Below are 15,927 nucleotides of genomic sequence, written 5' to 3' on the forward strand. Positions count from 1 at the left end.
GGCTGGATTTGAGGACTGCCCTCCTGCCAAGATGCTGAGGAAGCAGAGCAGCTCCTGCCCCATGGTGTGCGCAGCCTGAGATCAGGATTGCAGGAGCCCTGAGCTTTGCAGAACATCCTCACTCTCCTGAAGCAAATGTTTTTGCCTCTATGGTCCTCACTGTCTTTCAAGAACAAAGCTCAACAGAGCCTTATCTCATTAGTGTGTCTGTGCACCAGAGTCTGCACAGGATCAGGAGAGAGGAAGCCTCCCCTTCCCACTGACAGTGCAGCCTTGCTCCACACCCCAGCAGAGGAAGGAGAGCTGTACCCACCCTCTCCAGGCAGCCCCAGCCTGGGGAGCAATGCCTGCTGTCACCAACGATGTGTCCAGACTGAGCTGGGCCACCAGCCCCAGCACCAGCCCTGCCACCCCCGAGCTGTGCCACCTGCAGCCTTGGCAAGGGCACAGTCAGTGTGCCATGCAGTGGCCAGCTGGCCTGGGTATGCTGGGGATGTGTCAGGGCAGTGAGGACTTGGCTGTGAACAGGAGACGTGCAGCACACCACACGCTGCCTGGCGGCTGCCCTGGGCCAGCCAGATGCTGCTTGCTCAGCAGGGAGAGGAAAGTCCTGCTCACACCAGCCACAATCACGGCTGCCTCATGCCTCTGTGCTGGGGAACCTCAGCTTCCAGAGGGTGCTGGAGCCAGGCAGGCAGTGCTGCTTGGTGCTGGAGGGACAAGGAGACAAAGTCCTGGCTGGGGACACCTGGTTCAAGGCCACCTCTAATTAGTATCACTGTCTTCTCCATGCCTGGACCAGCATAGGGTGAGGGAGTTCAGCTCAGGGATGTCCCCAGCAATGTGGCTGCTCCAGGTCAGGAGAAATAAGCGTGCAGCTTGGAGGCAGCTGCAGGGAGCCCTGAGCAGGCACTGTGCTGTGCTGCAGCACGAGGAGGCAGCTGTGGTTCTGTCTCAGGAGTGAGCTGGCTCCTCTGTGGAGCTGTCACCCCAGCATGCTGCAGGAATGCAGGCACTGTCCACATCCCAGGCTCTGCTGGACCATGTTTGTTCAGCAGGAAGGTTTCCAAGCATGGCCAGTCCCCAGTGCTCACTGCCTGCCCTGCTCACCAGAGAGCCCTTGTGCACAAAATATCCCAAGAATACTGCCTCTAATTAGAGGGTAGAGTTAAAAATACCCACAGTCCATAAAGACAGGGAGGCAGACAGGGAAAAGGCACATGCCAGTGTGACTGACGCCCTGGGAGGGAGACAAGATTAGGAGCCACTCAGCCTCACACATACAAATGATTTAAAATAGATGAGCATATGCCTGAGCAATGAACAAGGGGGAAATGATGGGAGTGGTGTAGGAGTGGGGTCATGGTCTGTGACACCAGGGAATCAACAGCTTGTCTAGACTTCAGCAGGCAGAAAAAAGAGATGCTGCCTTCAGCTAAGAGTGAGATGCACTGTAGCATGAGGCTGTCCACAAAAAGCTGCCCAAGCAGCAGGAGTGTTGTGAAAGAGGGTTGGACACAGGCCAGACACCTCCATCTCATCCTAGAGCTGCTGAGAATGATCTGGGATAAATGGCTCCTGAGATCAGGAGTGATGTGCATAAACACGTGCCTGCAGAGCCTAAACTGAAATCCTCCAGGACAAGGCAGGACTTTGCTCCCAAACATCCTACCCAGCTAGACTGAGAGGTCCTGTCCCACCAAGGAGAGCCAGGCCTGTTCAGCCAAAGGTGGGATACAGCTCCTGCTCACCCCAGTGCAGCTCTGGGAAGACTTTTCCTCTCTGGCGGCCACTCTGTCACCCATTACACACATCACCTGTGATCTTGTCACATGCAAAGGTGGCTCTAGAGACACTTCAGATCAAACAAAATCACTTCTGCTGGTATTTTCCCCTCAAGAAAACACAGTGGCCCAGAACCCTCCTCTTTTGTGTAAAGTTTTTTCTTTAACAGAACAGATTCTGCTCCCACCTGGACAGCACAACCAGCTCCCACCTCTGAGAGCAGCCAAACCCTCTCTCTGGTGGGGCTGTCTGCCAGGACCTCCCTCTTCCCAGGCCAGCAGTGTCCTGCCACAATGACAGCATGAAAGTTAAAGAGGTCTGGAGTGAATCTGTTGGCTGGGAAGGGTGCAGATGGACAGCCTTGAGGGCTCAGACAGGATGCTCCTCCTCACATAAGGTACAGCACAGAGCTGGCAGAGCCCTGGGAGCCCCAGTGCCTTGGATAATCACATTCCTGACATGTGGACTGCTATTGAAAAGCCATCATGACAGACACAGCCTGTTATTACAGGTTTGAGCAGCTTCTTCCCAGCAGGGCTTGAAACTCAGTTTGGGCCTCCAGGCCCTGCAAGCATCAAAAGGATCCATTTTCTTTGAGTTGCCTTCAGATCCCAAAAACCTGATGTACAGCACGCTCCATACAAGCTTCAGAAATCCCTAAGGGTTTTTGGTTGTTTTTTTTTTCCAGTTTAGTCCTTGGTCACCCTCCCTCTGTTCTTACAAGTGCCAGGAGTGAGGCTCCACTGCCTTATCCCATATTCTCTTCTCTATCACTCCCACACAGGCTGTTCTGGGGCTCAGGAGGGCAGAGTCTGTGCTCCCTTCCTATCATCCTCCTGACTCCTTGTTTGGTGCATGGATTGGAAAATCCTTCAGAGAACAAGGAAATCATAGAAAGATGTGCCTCCTCATTCCTGAATACACCCCTGTGCCCTCAGCACGAATTTTATTCTAGTCACTTGTTTCAACATTAAATAAGGAAAAGAGACCTTCATCTGTGTGTGAAAATCAATGTTTTACACAGCAGTGCTTTGCCATCCCAGGCTGATGAGCGCTACAATTCCTGTATAACATTTATTGTGACTCCTTGAGCTTGTTGAGTTTCACATTTCAAAGGGCTCCCTCCTCAGAGGCAATGGCAGCTGAAAAGGCAGGACCTGGTTGCAATGAAATACGGAGGCAGCACAAAGAGAGAAGCTGGCACCTGTTGTAGCAGCCTGAGACAAGCAATTGGCACACGCCTCAGTGCAGGATGGATACCTGAGATGGTGCCCAAGGTTTCACACCCTGGTGTTATCCATGAAGGTGAGATCTGCTCTGCCAGTTGACTCCAAACCCAGCCTGTGCCTGCACTGATTACCCACAAACACACTCTCAGGGAATGCCTAGGCTGTGCTCCAGCAGCCTGGAGAGGGAAATCTAGGCTTAGAAGAGCTCCTCAAAGCAGATCCAGCTCCCCCTCGAGTGGCCCAGATGGGCTGGGGGAGCCAACACAGCTTGGCACAGTCCTCCTGTGGCTGTCCCAGCACGGCTTATCCCCAGTCAGAGCAGCACTGAGTGGTTTGGGTAGGAAGGCACCTCAAAAGTCATCTAGTTCCACACTTTGCCATAGGCAAGGACACCTTACACCAGACCAGGTTGCTCCAAGCACCATCCAAACTGAAATAATTTTCTTTTTTTTTTCTTGCAGTTCAACTAGAGACCTCCCATCCTTCTTTGTCACTTCTGTCTCTTCTCCTCTCTGCCCTGATCAAGCTGCTTGGAGCTGAAGAGGATCCTGACACTTCAGTGATTGCACTTTATCGCTGATTATATTCACTGTCATCACATTTTACTTCTCCTGTCAGAGCAGCCCAAACCGACTGTGTTAAAATGATTCCTTACTCGACAGGGACCCAGCCCAAAGATTGCCAGAGTCAGGTTTTAAGCCATACAGCCTTATTAGGTGATTCCTTCCCCTTCATCCTCAGGGAAATGCTCCATCTGGCCATTAGAATTGATGAGACTCCCTGCATTAATTTCACCAGGCTGAGATCAGCCCTTTAAATCTGCTCATTAGCATCTCGAGTTAGATCTGCTACATTATCAGGTTAAATACATTTTTACATCCCTTAACTTCTGCTAGCTCTGCCAAGCTGGTTTACAGAGCAGAGGAGAGCTCTGGCTTTCATTCCAGCTGCTTGATCTTAAACAGCTTCTTAATTACATCCTCATCAGACTCTGCTGGCAGTGACGCAAGAGACAGCATTAACACAGAATTCGTTCCATTCAGGGTCACTGTCCCACGCTGATAATTTTTGTTGCTTTCTGTTAATCAAAGAAAAACGGTCCTGGGGCACTTTTGAGGACCACACAGCAGCTCGGAAAGCTGTCTGTGCAAAGCCATTTTTCAGGGCAAAATCACTAAATCAAACATTTGGCTGTGTCAGAAAGGATTTGGCCCAGCATGAGGGCTGGGAGAAGGTGTCCCTGCCCATGGGTGTTGGAGTTAAATGTCCCTCCCAGCCCAAAGCAGTCTGTGATTCTACGACTCAGGAAGTTCCTCAAGAGCTGCATTCTCCATCCAGCTGCTTGTTTCTGTTTTTACTTCGAGTTGTTGAAAGTTTATAGTGAAATTCACAGACCAATGAGAATTAGTTTTTCAGGGCAAATTCTCAGAGAAATCTCTTTTTAGGGGTTCTTGTTAAATACAAGGGGGAAACACCGACTTTGGATCAAAACTTGAATGGGTTTACAACCAAAATGTCGCGAATATCCTGGCTCAAAAATATTAAAATCCTCCCTGCGCCTTACTCGGGGTGAGTTTCCTTCTCTCCACAGAGCTCAACCAGTGGTTGGGACTGGCCCCTCTCTGCATCACGGGTGGGACCATCCCTTCTCCGAGGCCGTCCCCTCTCCCCATTCACGGCGGTCCCACTGCCGGCATCACCCCCTCTTCCCATCCATGGGGGTCCCAAAAGCGGGGTCACTCCTCCCCACGGGCTGGGGGTTCCACTAACGGGACCGACCCCTCTCCCCACTCGCCGAGGGTCTCACTACCGGGATCTCCATCTCTCCTGCTCCGGCGGGGTTCCCACGGGCAGGAACGGCCCCTCTTCTCACCGTCCGGACATCCCACTGCCGGGACCATCCTCTTTCCCCACTCACGAGCATCCCACTGCCGGGATCATTCCCTCTCCCCACCCCTGGGGGTCCCACTGCTGGGACCATCCCCTTTCCACATTCACGGGGGCCCCACTGCCGGGATCATCCTCTCTCCCCATTCACGGGGGTCCCACTGCCGGGACCATCCCCTCTCCCCACTCACGAGCATTGCACTGCCGGCATCATCCCCTCTCCCCACCCACGACCATCCCACTGCCGGGACCATCCCCTTTCGCCATTCACAAGGGTCCCATCGCCGGGATCATCCCCTCTCCCTATTCACGGGGGTCCCACTGCCAGGATCATCCCCTCTCCCCATTTACGAACATCCCATTGCCGGGACCATCCCCTCTCCCCGTTTACGAGCATCCCACTGCCGGGACCATCCTCTCTCCCCACACCATCCCACTGCCGGGACCATCCCCCTCCCTACCCCCTCCCTACCCCCGGCCATCCCACTGCCGGGACCACCCCTCTCCCGCGAGGCGGGCCGTGCCCGCGCCCTGCCGGTGGGTGCGGTGCCCCCTCCCTGCGGTGCGGAGCGGTCCCGCCCCCGGCGGTGCCCCCGCTCCCGGGCCCGGCTCGCAGCACCCCCGCCCCCGGCCGGCGCCGCCCGGGCAGTGCGCAGGCTCGGCTCGGCTCCGTACACCCCATCATGGCGCTGCGGCGGCCGCAGCTGCTCCGGCTCCTGCTCCTGCCCCTGCTCGGTGAGTACCAGCCGGCAGCGCCCGCGCCGCCCCGCGCCGCCCCGCGCCGCCCCGCAGCGCCCCGCGGCCCGGGGAGAGCTGTCCCATCCCGGTCCGGTAGTAGGGAGGGAGGAGGGATGCGGGGTCCCCGTCCGCATCCCGGAGTAAGGGAGGGAGGAGGGATGCGCTGCCCCCATCCCGATCCCAGAGTCGGGGAGGGAGGAGGGATGCGGTGTCCCTGTCCCGATCCCAGAGTCAGAGAGGGAGGAGGGATGCGCTGCTCCTGACCCGATCCTGGAATCAGGAGGGAGGAGGGATGCGCTGCTCCTTGTCCCGATCCGGGAGTCAGGGAGGGAGGAGGGATGCGGTGTCCCTGTCCCGATCCCGGAATAAGGAGGGAGGAGGGATGCGCTACCCCCGTTGCGATCCCAGGGAAGGGCAGAGATGCGCTGACCGGTCGGGATCCTGGGGCAGGGAGGGAGGAGGGATGCGCTACCCCAGTCCCCATCCTGGAGTGAGAGAAGGAGGGATGTGCTGCCCCGGTTGTGATCCCAGGGAAAGGAGGAGATGCGCTGCCCCCATCGCTATCCCGGGGAAGGGCAGGGATGCGCTGCCCCTGTCCCTGCCACTGTCCCTGTCCCTGTCCCTGTCCCTGTCCCTGTCCCTGTCCCTGTCCCTGTCCCCTGTCCCTGTCCCTGTCCCTGTCCCGGCACGGATGCGCTGCCGCTCCTTGCTCCGGGGCAGGGAGGGGAGGGATGCGCTGGCCGAGCCTGGGGGATGCAGGGACAGCCGGGCAACCGGCGGGATGGGGACGGGCTCCAGGACCGGCCGGCGACAAGGAGCCGGCGGCAAGGACCCGGCGGGTGCTGCAGGAAGTGTGGGACACACACGCACGCACAGGACAGGGGTAACATCCCAAAACCCAGCTCAGCAAGGAGCGGGTCCAGAGCTGAGGGTGCCAGGAATGTGCAGGCTCGGCAGGCAGGCAGGGTGGACACTAGTGCCTATTCAAGACCAGGCACAGGCGCCTATTGTTCGGGGGGCCCCGCATAAATGTTTGCAGTTTTAATTGCAAAAACATTTGCTAATTCCGCTCAGGAATGAATTTGGGCTCATTTGTTGTCTGGCTATTAATAGGTGGGGGGATGAGGAGGGGGACAGCAGCCGGTGGGCTCGCCTTGTCCTCCCCCCTCTGCCCAGATGGCAGGAGGAGAAGATGGGGTGGAGTGGGGTTAGGCTGACAGCCAGCCTACAGCTGAGCACCAAAATATACGGGGCTGAGCGTGTACACACTCACCAGTCACTGTCTTGGGTCAACTCAAGGCTGAAGTCAGTGGTAATATTTCAAACAGTTGATCTGAGGACAGAAAACAATCCTCCAGTGATTGCAGAGAACTGTCAGAGTCGCTTTGGGTCTCAAATAAAGTGAGATTTGGGCACTTTTTACCCGATCAGTCAGCGGAGGGGTGTGAAGATGACTCTGATGCTCATCCCCAACAAGAAGAGAGTTGTCACGCGCTCCATGCTCTGCTGTTCGCTGCTTTGCTGTGGTTTGGAGCAGAAACAGCTTCAGCAACAGGGAGAAATCAGGAGTGCCTGATCCCAGAGCATCACACAGTCCGCCCAGCACTAACTCTGGATTTTGCTGCTCTCTTTGAATGGAAAAACCACAGATTAACACAACTTTCCCTTACAGCGGGGCTGGAGGGTAGAAAGATGCCCCATTTCCTTCCTGTGCTATGTGAGCAGAGCCTAAGTGTCCTGTTGAATCTGGCCTAAAAGATAGCAAGAATGGAAGCAAACTCCAGATATTTCTGCATTCAGACAGACAATAGTTGCCAAAAGCAGCCAAACTCCACTGGTTTCACACCTCTGCTTGAGAACATTTAGCTGGTGAGTGAACCCAGTGGTACCAGGCTTTGCTTTCCATTAAATTCAAAGTCAAAGTGCCTCATCCTGCGTTGATTTGCAGTAATGTTTACATTTGGGATTGTAAGCGCAAAAAAATTGGGCAGAGTGAGGTTGAGAATAAAAAGGTTACTTCCACCACGCCTGGCTTGAATTACTGGGGGCACCCACTAAAAGAGGGTTATGCTGTCACCATAAAATTAGACATGCACTGAAGCCTGCAGGGCTGGTGCTGGATAGTGGGATGGGAGTGTGACTGGAAGGATGTGTTTGTGCCAACTGATTACTTGGGGGAGAGAAAAAAAAGGCATGAAAAGAAGGCGACAAAGCTCACGAGATGCTGAGATCCCAAGTGTGACCTGCTCTAGGCTCTGAGGTGCTGCTGTGACTCCCAAGTGCTGTGAGCTGGGGTTGACTTCTCCTGTGTGCTGTGCCAGAACAACTCCTGTTCTTGATCATGGCCTTAAAACATTGCCGTGGAACGGGAGCCAATGAAGCATGGAGTGTTCAGTGCATTCCCAGCTCCAGGCACTGAAAGCCTCTAAAGATTCTGCACATCAGGGAAATGCCATGGTCATAATTAAAGCAGCAGTGCTGATGGAGAGTGGGGCTTACATCAGCTCTACCTTGAGGTCTTTCCTTGCCAGCTTCCCTGTGGAAACAAATATTTGGATTTTAAAGGTTTTCACGTGCTGAGCTGAGGGCAGAGCTGTGGAGACCCTCCCAAAACTCTCAAGTATTTCCTGTTGAAAATAGAACATGCTGATATCTTGTAGTCCTTGATGGGGAGATATGGGCAAGTCCCAGGCACATTTCAGTTTTAAAGCTCATTATATTCAAATCTCCTTTTGATTTAATTCTAAAGGCTTGGTAATAGGTTGGATTTCGCAAAAGGCTTTTTAAAATCTATGGAGAAGTTCTCATTTCCTTTCTTTTTTTTTTTTTTTTTTTTTTTTTTTTTAAATATATGAAGTCCATCTGTCCCAGCCACCAACAACTGTTCTGAGTCAGCTGTCAGTGCCAAAAACCACTTGGTGGAAATGTTAGCTCTCTTGCAGTGATGATAAGTTGCTTGTTGGTAATTTCTGATGGGAAGTATTTGTAGTATCGCTTTCTTTTCAACATGCAGTAAAAAACCAGGACAAACAGCTTTGAGAGCCCTGCCAAAATCAGACGCTTAATAACATCTTCCAGAAAATCCTAGGAAGGGCTTGGTGTTCCTTTTTGGGTAAGGAGGGTCTGGCATTGCCACCAAAGAGTGGCTGGATGCACATCTCCTTTACAGCTGTTGACAAGGAATGTGACACTAGCGCATTCCCTCTTGCCCTGAATACTTCCGAGAATTTCTTGGTTGCTGAAACACGAGGAGATCCAAAGAGTAAAATGTGTTTGCTTTAGCCTGTGGACTGAGATGTTGTTGTGCTTTGTGAGCTTGGGTTCCATCAGTGTTTATTTTCCCTGTACAAGTTGAATTCTGGGTCTCTTGGCATGCTGCAGTTGTTTTTCAATTATCTGTCCACGCACAGAGGATTTGCACCAGGGACACACTTGGAGTTGCCAAAAAATCACCTAAACAAGTAAATAAAGCGGAATGAGCTGCTGCATTTAGCTCCAACAACAAGGACAAAAGCTGTGGGTGGCCTCCTGCCAGTTTGCCCCAAACTTTAGCCATCTCCAAAGGGCAAAGCAATGATCAGCCCCCACTCGCTCCTGTTTTCCTTGCAGCTTGCTTGGGTTATTAGTTAAGTTTCTCTTGCAAATTGGGCTGGCTGCTTGCTCACCCTGTGTCATGAGTGTTTGTGTGTTGATGCAGAACTGCCCTCCCAGTTGTATATTTAGAGCTAATGCTTCACAGTTGATTGCATCAAGCCCCGATGATCCGGAGAAGGTTCGTGAACTCCTTAGGAGCCAGCCTGAAGTGGTGGGAGGGAGTTAGCAAAGGCAAAGATTTCCACAAGCCAACAGGATCCTGAGTCCTCAAGAGTCCTTGTCTGCACAGCTTGTGTTGCCAACATGCCCCTCAACAAGATAAAACCACTGCACTGTGCAAAAAAAAAAAAAAAAAAAGCCGGTGGCCTGCTTGGAAACTGCTATTTGTGTGAAAGGAGATGGGTTCCAGATATAAAATTAATTAGGATAATTACATTCTCAATCTGGCTTCTCTATCGATGGGAATTTGAGCTGCAGCGTCTTCTCCTGATTGATAAGGGCTGGTTCCTTCCCTCAGAGCCAGACAGGATCAAACCCAGCTGATCACCGAGCATCACTTCTGTGGAGTGGAGGAGTTCAGGGTGTGTGCAGCAAACCCCAGTCCCTGGCTGAGTCAGGGCACGGCCTCAGAGCCAGCTAATGGCTTTAATTGCACTAATGAATGTTCTGGACACGGCCTGAAATTTCCCCCAAAGGGCCTGGATTGCTGTTTGGGTGCAGTTCTGGCAATAGCTGTGCTTGGGGCAGAGGAAATACCTGATGGGTCACAGCACTCCAACTCCCTGCTGCAAATCAGAGGTTTCACTTTTCAGAAGAATAAATAATAACATCAAAACAGGACTTTTTTTTGGCTGGAAAGCTCAGGTCTTTGTTTGCTTGTGACCTTTCAGAGCACCAACAGGAATAACCTGAGGGGAGAAGTGTTGTTTGGAGAGTTTCAATTCTTTCTTGTGGAGACTTATCAAAATAAATCAGGGGTTCATGGAATCCTTAGGCTTCACCAGAATGCTAGGATCAGGGATAATCAACTCCTCACAAACTTCTGCTTCTCATTTCAGAGATCAGGCAGCTTCCTTGGGGGATAAATGTTGAGGGAGGTGTATTTTAGAGATGTTTCCTGCTCAGGAACAGTCAGTTGGGGTCCTGCTCTCCCTTTGGTGGCCTTGCTGCCAATCTAAGGAAGCTTTGTGTGACTCCTGGGCAGGACTTCAGCTGTCCAGAACAGGGAGGGCAGCTCCAGGACAGCTGCAAATCGAGCTGCAGTCCTGTTCTTCAGAGCAGCATCCTCAGCCAGGCCTTCAAATGTCTTAGGAAAAAAACCCAATATACAAAAAGTGTGGTTTGGAAAGGAACTTCCTCTGCAGTTCCTCAGTGTCTTGTCAAAGGTGCTTCTTTGCCGTGTAGGGGATTGGAGGTGCATGTTCCAAACCAGAAAACAGGCAGAGAAAGGAGCAGCAGAGGAAGAAGCAAAATTTATAAATGCCAGTTGACAAAAAAACCTCAACAAAACAAAACCAACCAAACAAACAAAAAATAAAACAAAACAAACAAACAAGAAAACCCAAAACAACAAATATTTCAGAAATTTTTCCAGCTCCTGAGAGCTCAGTTGAGTCAGATTCCCATGAATTCAGCTGTGAAATGCTGAGACTGTCAGGTGAGAGCCCAGTCAGCTCTGGGCTGGCACTGGCTAATCAAAGAGAAACTAAGCCACACTCATGTTGGAACCTGACAGCCCACAGGTACTTCAAAAAATTAATGGGAATTGTTCTATCATGCAAGAATTGCTTGTCAGTATAAATAATGCCAGGTATTGGGCTCTGTGGTGCCCCTCACGTGCTGGAGCACAGGGCTTAAGACTGGGTTGCAAGGGGAAATGAAGGTTTTTCAGAGCACCAATAGATGAAGTAGATGAAATTAAATTGTGTTCAGATAATGCTTAAGGTTTTCCTTTTTTTTTTTTTTTTTTTTTTTTTTCTTTTTTTTTTTAAGTCATAAATCCCAGGGATTTCAGAGTTAAAGCCAGAACATGCTCGAACCTACTCCCTTCAATGTGCCTGATTATTTACAACACAAATGTGAGATCAGCCGGTTTTTTCAGAGTCCTTTTAATTCGTTTGGGCACAGCTGGTTCATTTGAAGACACTGAGCTTTAAAATTGCAGCATGCCAGGGACTTACTCTGTCTTTGGCTAAAAGGCAGCAGTGGACAATGTTCAGCAGTATTTTGAGATTTTTAATCAAGCTATTAAAAAAATATTTTTATGGTGGCCTAGGTAAGATTTTCTGCTGAGCTGGAGAAATCCACTGAAATCTAAGGGGATTTGTTCCTATTACTAGGCTGGGTTTCTAATACCCATGACCTCCTCTGAAAATCCCTGCCTTAATAAACTTTGGGCAATTTCTTATATAAGTGGCCAGTATTTGAGAGAGAGGACGTAAATCAGGACACTTTTAGGCTCTGTTTTGAAGGTTGGGAGTAAAATACTTGTGAAATTCCAGGTCTTTTGAAAGCACCTGACTTCCGTTGAGACACGTAATTAAGTTGCCATTTTTGACACTGAGAATATCTCAAGATGTGCAACCATGAGGTCCTTCAGTTGCTGAAGGAGCCTATGAAAATCCCACGTATCCAGAGGAAGCCAGGAGTTGTGTTTCATTAGTGACATGGAATAAGGCTGGCAAGCAAGGTCATGGAGGAGAGCTCTTTTAAGAGCCATGCTTACCTTTTAACAGAGGAGCAGAGCTCTGCACAGCAGTCCTGCTTTTTATTCCCAGTACAAAGGTTCCTGCCACTTTTCATCCCTCCAGGGAGGCTGTGTTCTCTCAGACCTCGAGTGGAGGTGGCTGCACAGCAGAGAACTTAATGATTTTGTCTGTGTGTAAATGTACAAGATCTTTCAGCCCCAAAATCACCCGTGGAGACAGCATTTTTTGCTTTGCCAGGATGTTATCCTTGGAAAACAGAGGTTTGATGGATGTTGCTACTGTTACCTGCATTACAGAACAGCTTCTGCTCACGTTTGCTGGGGGCTGGCAAAAAAAGAAAAAACAAAACCAAACCAAACCAAAAAAACAACAACAACAACAACAACAACGAAAAACAAAACAAAAAAAAAAAAAAAAAAAAAAAAGAGAGAGAAAGAAAAAGAAAAAACTCATGTTCCCCATTTCTTCCTCACTGGAAGCTCCCCAAAAGATGAATGCATGGTGCTGTCATAAAGATGAGGAGTGTTCCTGGGGGTGTGGGATGATCACCGGCTGTGTGAATCGTGGCCCCTGTGTCCACAGCAGCTTTTCCCACGTACCCCAGGGTCCATTAAGGAGATTGCTGCCTGCTAATGGACTTCCTCCTGAGGTTCTGGCTGCTGACACTCTCCTGAATGATTTCCTGCAGCTCACACTGCAGGGAAGGTGTTGCATAGTCCTGCTTCTGTAAAATCGCTTTTATCCCCTCAAAGGGAACTTATCAACAGCTATTTCTAATACACACTTGAATCTTTGCTTTAATCTTTTTCTTCCATGTTGATCTTCAGCAAAAGCTTGAAGGTAAATATTTCTTTATGACCACCACGTTGTTTTGGAGCTGGTTATTTTTAGAGCCTGGAAAACATCCGCTCTGTGCTAGGGAGGTCCTGGGCATCTTGGAAAGGGAAGTCCCAACTCTGTTCTCTGGATCTCTGGCTTCCCCAGCCTGTGGCAGCCCTTGGAAGAAGGGCTTGTTGGGGTGTTTAGGTACCAGCAAAGTGGAGGGAGTGCTGCACCTCCATTAGTGTGATTGCTCCGTGCTTTGCTGTGGGATTGGAGATGTGAGCAATGGAACAGGTTGGCTTCACCCACCACGGATCTCCTTGTTGATCTAGAGGCTCCCACAGCACAGTTTCCCTCCCTGTTTGCTTTCAGCTGCTCTGCTGAGGTTGCATGTAGTGTATGTGGATGGGGCTGATTTCCCAGGGAGGCGATGCCTTATCTCCTTCAGAGCTGATGGAGTTGCCTTTGAACTGGCAGAGTGCCTTGTAATCGCCTACTGAGCCTCGTGGGCTCTTCCTCAAGCAGAACTGGCTGTCTGAGTTGGTAAACATCCTTCTGGTGCTGGTGTTTTCCGTTCACTCTGGCCACTTCTCAGCATCCCATAAATCTCAGGGCAGTACTGGGCTCTGCCTGCTGGAGCTGCCTTATGTGTGCTTACCCCAGGTACCATCACCAGTGCTCGGGTGGGGCTGGCTGTCACACACAGCTGTCCTGTCCCACACAGCAGGGCCAGAGGAGCCCTTTGAAGTGCTGGGGCTGGCAGCAGCACCCCAGTACCCCCCTGTCCCACTGCCAACTGCTGCTCAGGTTCTCCAAGCCAACAGCTGAGCTGTGACTAGGGCTGATGGCCCTGCAGGGCTGTGGCTTTGCCAGGGGCAGAGGGGACTCCAGATTCTGGTTTATCCCTGAGCATGGGAGGGTTTGAGGGCTCTTTCCCCATGTCCCAGGGCGTGATCATGGCCCACCAGCAACCTGCTGCTGGCCCACAACAGGGATTGTTCTGGGCAGGCTCCTGGTGTTCTGCTGCAGGCTCCTTGATCCTCCTCGTTCTGTAAATATTTGGAACAGATCTTGTTTGGCTGTTTTGACAGTTTGACTCAGCTATTAAATGACAAAAGCAAGCTCGGCCCAGGTTCACCGTGGTTACAAGCAGCTCTACAGAGGGGAGCTGAGGGTCAAATTCAGACATGGGGCTGTGGGAGAGGTCCTGGCCTCAAGGCTTAGCCCTGGAGCAGGCTTGGATACAGCAGCTCTGCCTGCAGTGTGTGAGGAGATCCCTAACGTTTGCTGGCTGTGACACTGCACAGTCCCGAGGACAGCATGGTTTTGGAGTGACAAATATGGCACAATCCTGGCTGCTTCCATATTTCCCAAGAGCTTTTCGATTCCTGGCTCGTCCTCAGTCACTCCTGACGCACACATGCCCTAAGTCTCACATCTGTCACTCAGCTCCACGTCCTGGACATGAGGCAAAGACTCTCTTGGCTATAAAGGCTTCCCTCTTTCCTCCTTCCCGAATTTCCTTTTGGTATCTGTGTCCCTCATTGAGAAGCAGCAGCTCCTTCAAAGAAATGCAAGGAAGCCCATTTGCAGAATTTACAGCTGCTTCCCCAGGCTTGAGTGTCCTGCTCTTTAAGAGCAAGCTTTTAAGCATGTTCTTAAGTGGGAAGATAAGTGGTGTTAGGATCCTTTCATCTTCTGGCTTGGAGCAGGCTGGAGATAACTGATAAGGGGATGAGAGCAAGGAAGATGCATAGGCACCTTTGGATTTAATTCTTACTTTGCAAGGCAGTCTTTAAAGCACATCTCATGCGGGAACAGAGGCTGGTAAAATAAAGCTGTGCCTTCCCTTCTCAGCATATGTCTTTTCCTCCTGTGTGTGAGGCAGATCTGTGTGTGCCAGGAGAGCCAGCACAGACTGAGCCGGGTTCTCCGTTTCTGAGCCCTCCTTCTGCTGCTGCTGACATTCGAGGGACTTGGCTAGGGTTGTCTCTAGACACTGTTTCGGCTGGTGATTTCATTTGCACATTTCTCCTTTTTTTTTTTTTTTTTTTTTTTTTCCAGCAGATCCTTTGCACATTTGAGCTGTGCTTTAAACAGCCCTGCACGTGGTGGGCTGGAGTGCATTCCTGTGCCAGGGGCTGCCAGACAGCACCCTCAGGCTCACATCATGGGGGTAGGATTCTCCAGACCCCTCCTGAACAGACTCTGCATTCAGCTCCAGAATTCCTGCCTTAGCCCCTCGTCTGCTGCCCCAAACAGGTGGCGAGCACATGGCTGAGAGGGTCTGTGCTGGGGATGGTCTTTGAGGTCAGCTGTACCCATCCCACATTCCTGCTACAGCCCCCTGCCTCACCTTCTGGCCTAGCTGGCCCTGGGCCACCCAGCCCAGGGGTTTGTGGCCACGTCCACATGCTGCTTGAGGAAAACAAACCACTTGAAAGTGAGGTGTCTGTGGGCCATGCCTGCCCCAGCCTGCTGCCTGCTCCTGCCGGGGAATGGGGGAAAGCAGCTGGGGCAGAGCGTGTCAGAGGCTGAGTAGCACCTCAGGGCACACACACGGTGCATCCCATGTCCTGGGGACGGCACCTGTGCAGCTCCAGAGGCTGCAACACTGCAGGCTATGGCACAGGCTCTGCTGGGGCAGTGGAGCTGGTGAGCTCCCTATAACAAGATAAAAGTGGGGCTGTGTGAGCCTGGCATTTCCTTGGCAGGGTGTTGGCACAGTTTGAAGGGGAGGCAGTGCCCTGAGAAGCCCAGATCCAGGTGCTGGCTGTTGATTTTCCAAATGCCTCCTCCTGTTGTGTCATCAGGGACTTTTGCGTGCTGCCAAGGCTACAAACCCCTTCCCACAGCAAAACCCCTGTTTCTGCCCCTCTGGCTCTCTGGGGAGCTGCTGCAGCTGGGCAAGGCTGGCTCTGACACCCTGGACTTGCATCCCAGCCCCAAGAGTGAGCAGAGGCTGCAGCTCGCTCTGGGATCAGCCCCCAGTGCCTCTGCACCTCGCTGTTACTCAGCACTTTTCCCTGACAGGGAATTAAGTAGGATTTCTAGGTCATTGTGAGGCTGTCAGGAGAAATTGTCTCCTGTAGACCTCATTATCAAGGCTCTTTCTGCAATGCCAGATTTCAGAACAATTGCAGCCTGGTTCCCTAAACACTGAC

The 15,927-nt window shown here is 51.6% G+C and overlaps 1 protein-coding gene across 1 annotated transcript in view; it reads left to right on the forward strand.

Moving 5' to 3' along the window:
- The first annotated feature begins 5,467 nt into the window (after positions 1–5,467).
- The window catches only part of JAM3 (junctional adhesion molecule 3), a 30,597-nt gene continuing 20,137 nt past the window's right edge, over positions 5,468–15,927 (forward strand). Inside the window, exon 1 of the mRNA XM_056509718.1 lies at positions 5,468–5,636. Within this exon, the coding sequence (XP_056365693.1) occupies positions 5,585–5,636 (52 nt within the window). The 5' untranslated portion in view covers positions 5,468–5,584. The remainder of the gene's footprint in view (positions 5,637–15,927) is intronic.

This window comes from Oenanthe melanoleuca, chromosome 24 (assembly GCF_029582105.1).
Source record: "Oenanthe melanoleuca isolate GR-GAL-2019-014 chromosome 24, OMel1.0, whole genome shotgun sequence".
NCBI classification, from domain to species: Eukaryota; Metazoa; Chordata; class Aves; order Passeriformes; family Muscicapidae; genus Oenanthe; species Oenanthe melanoleuca.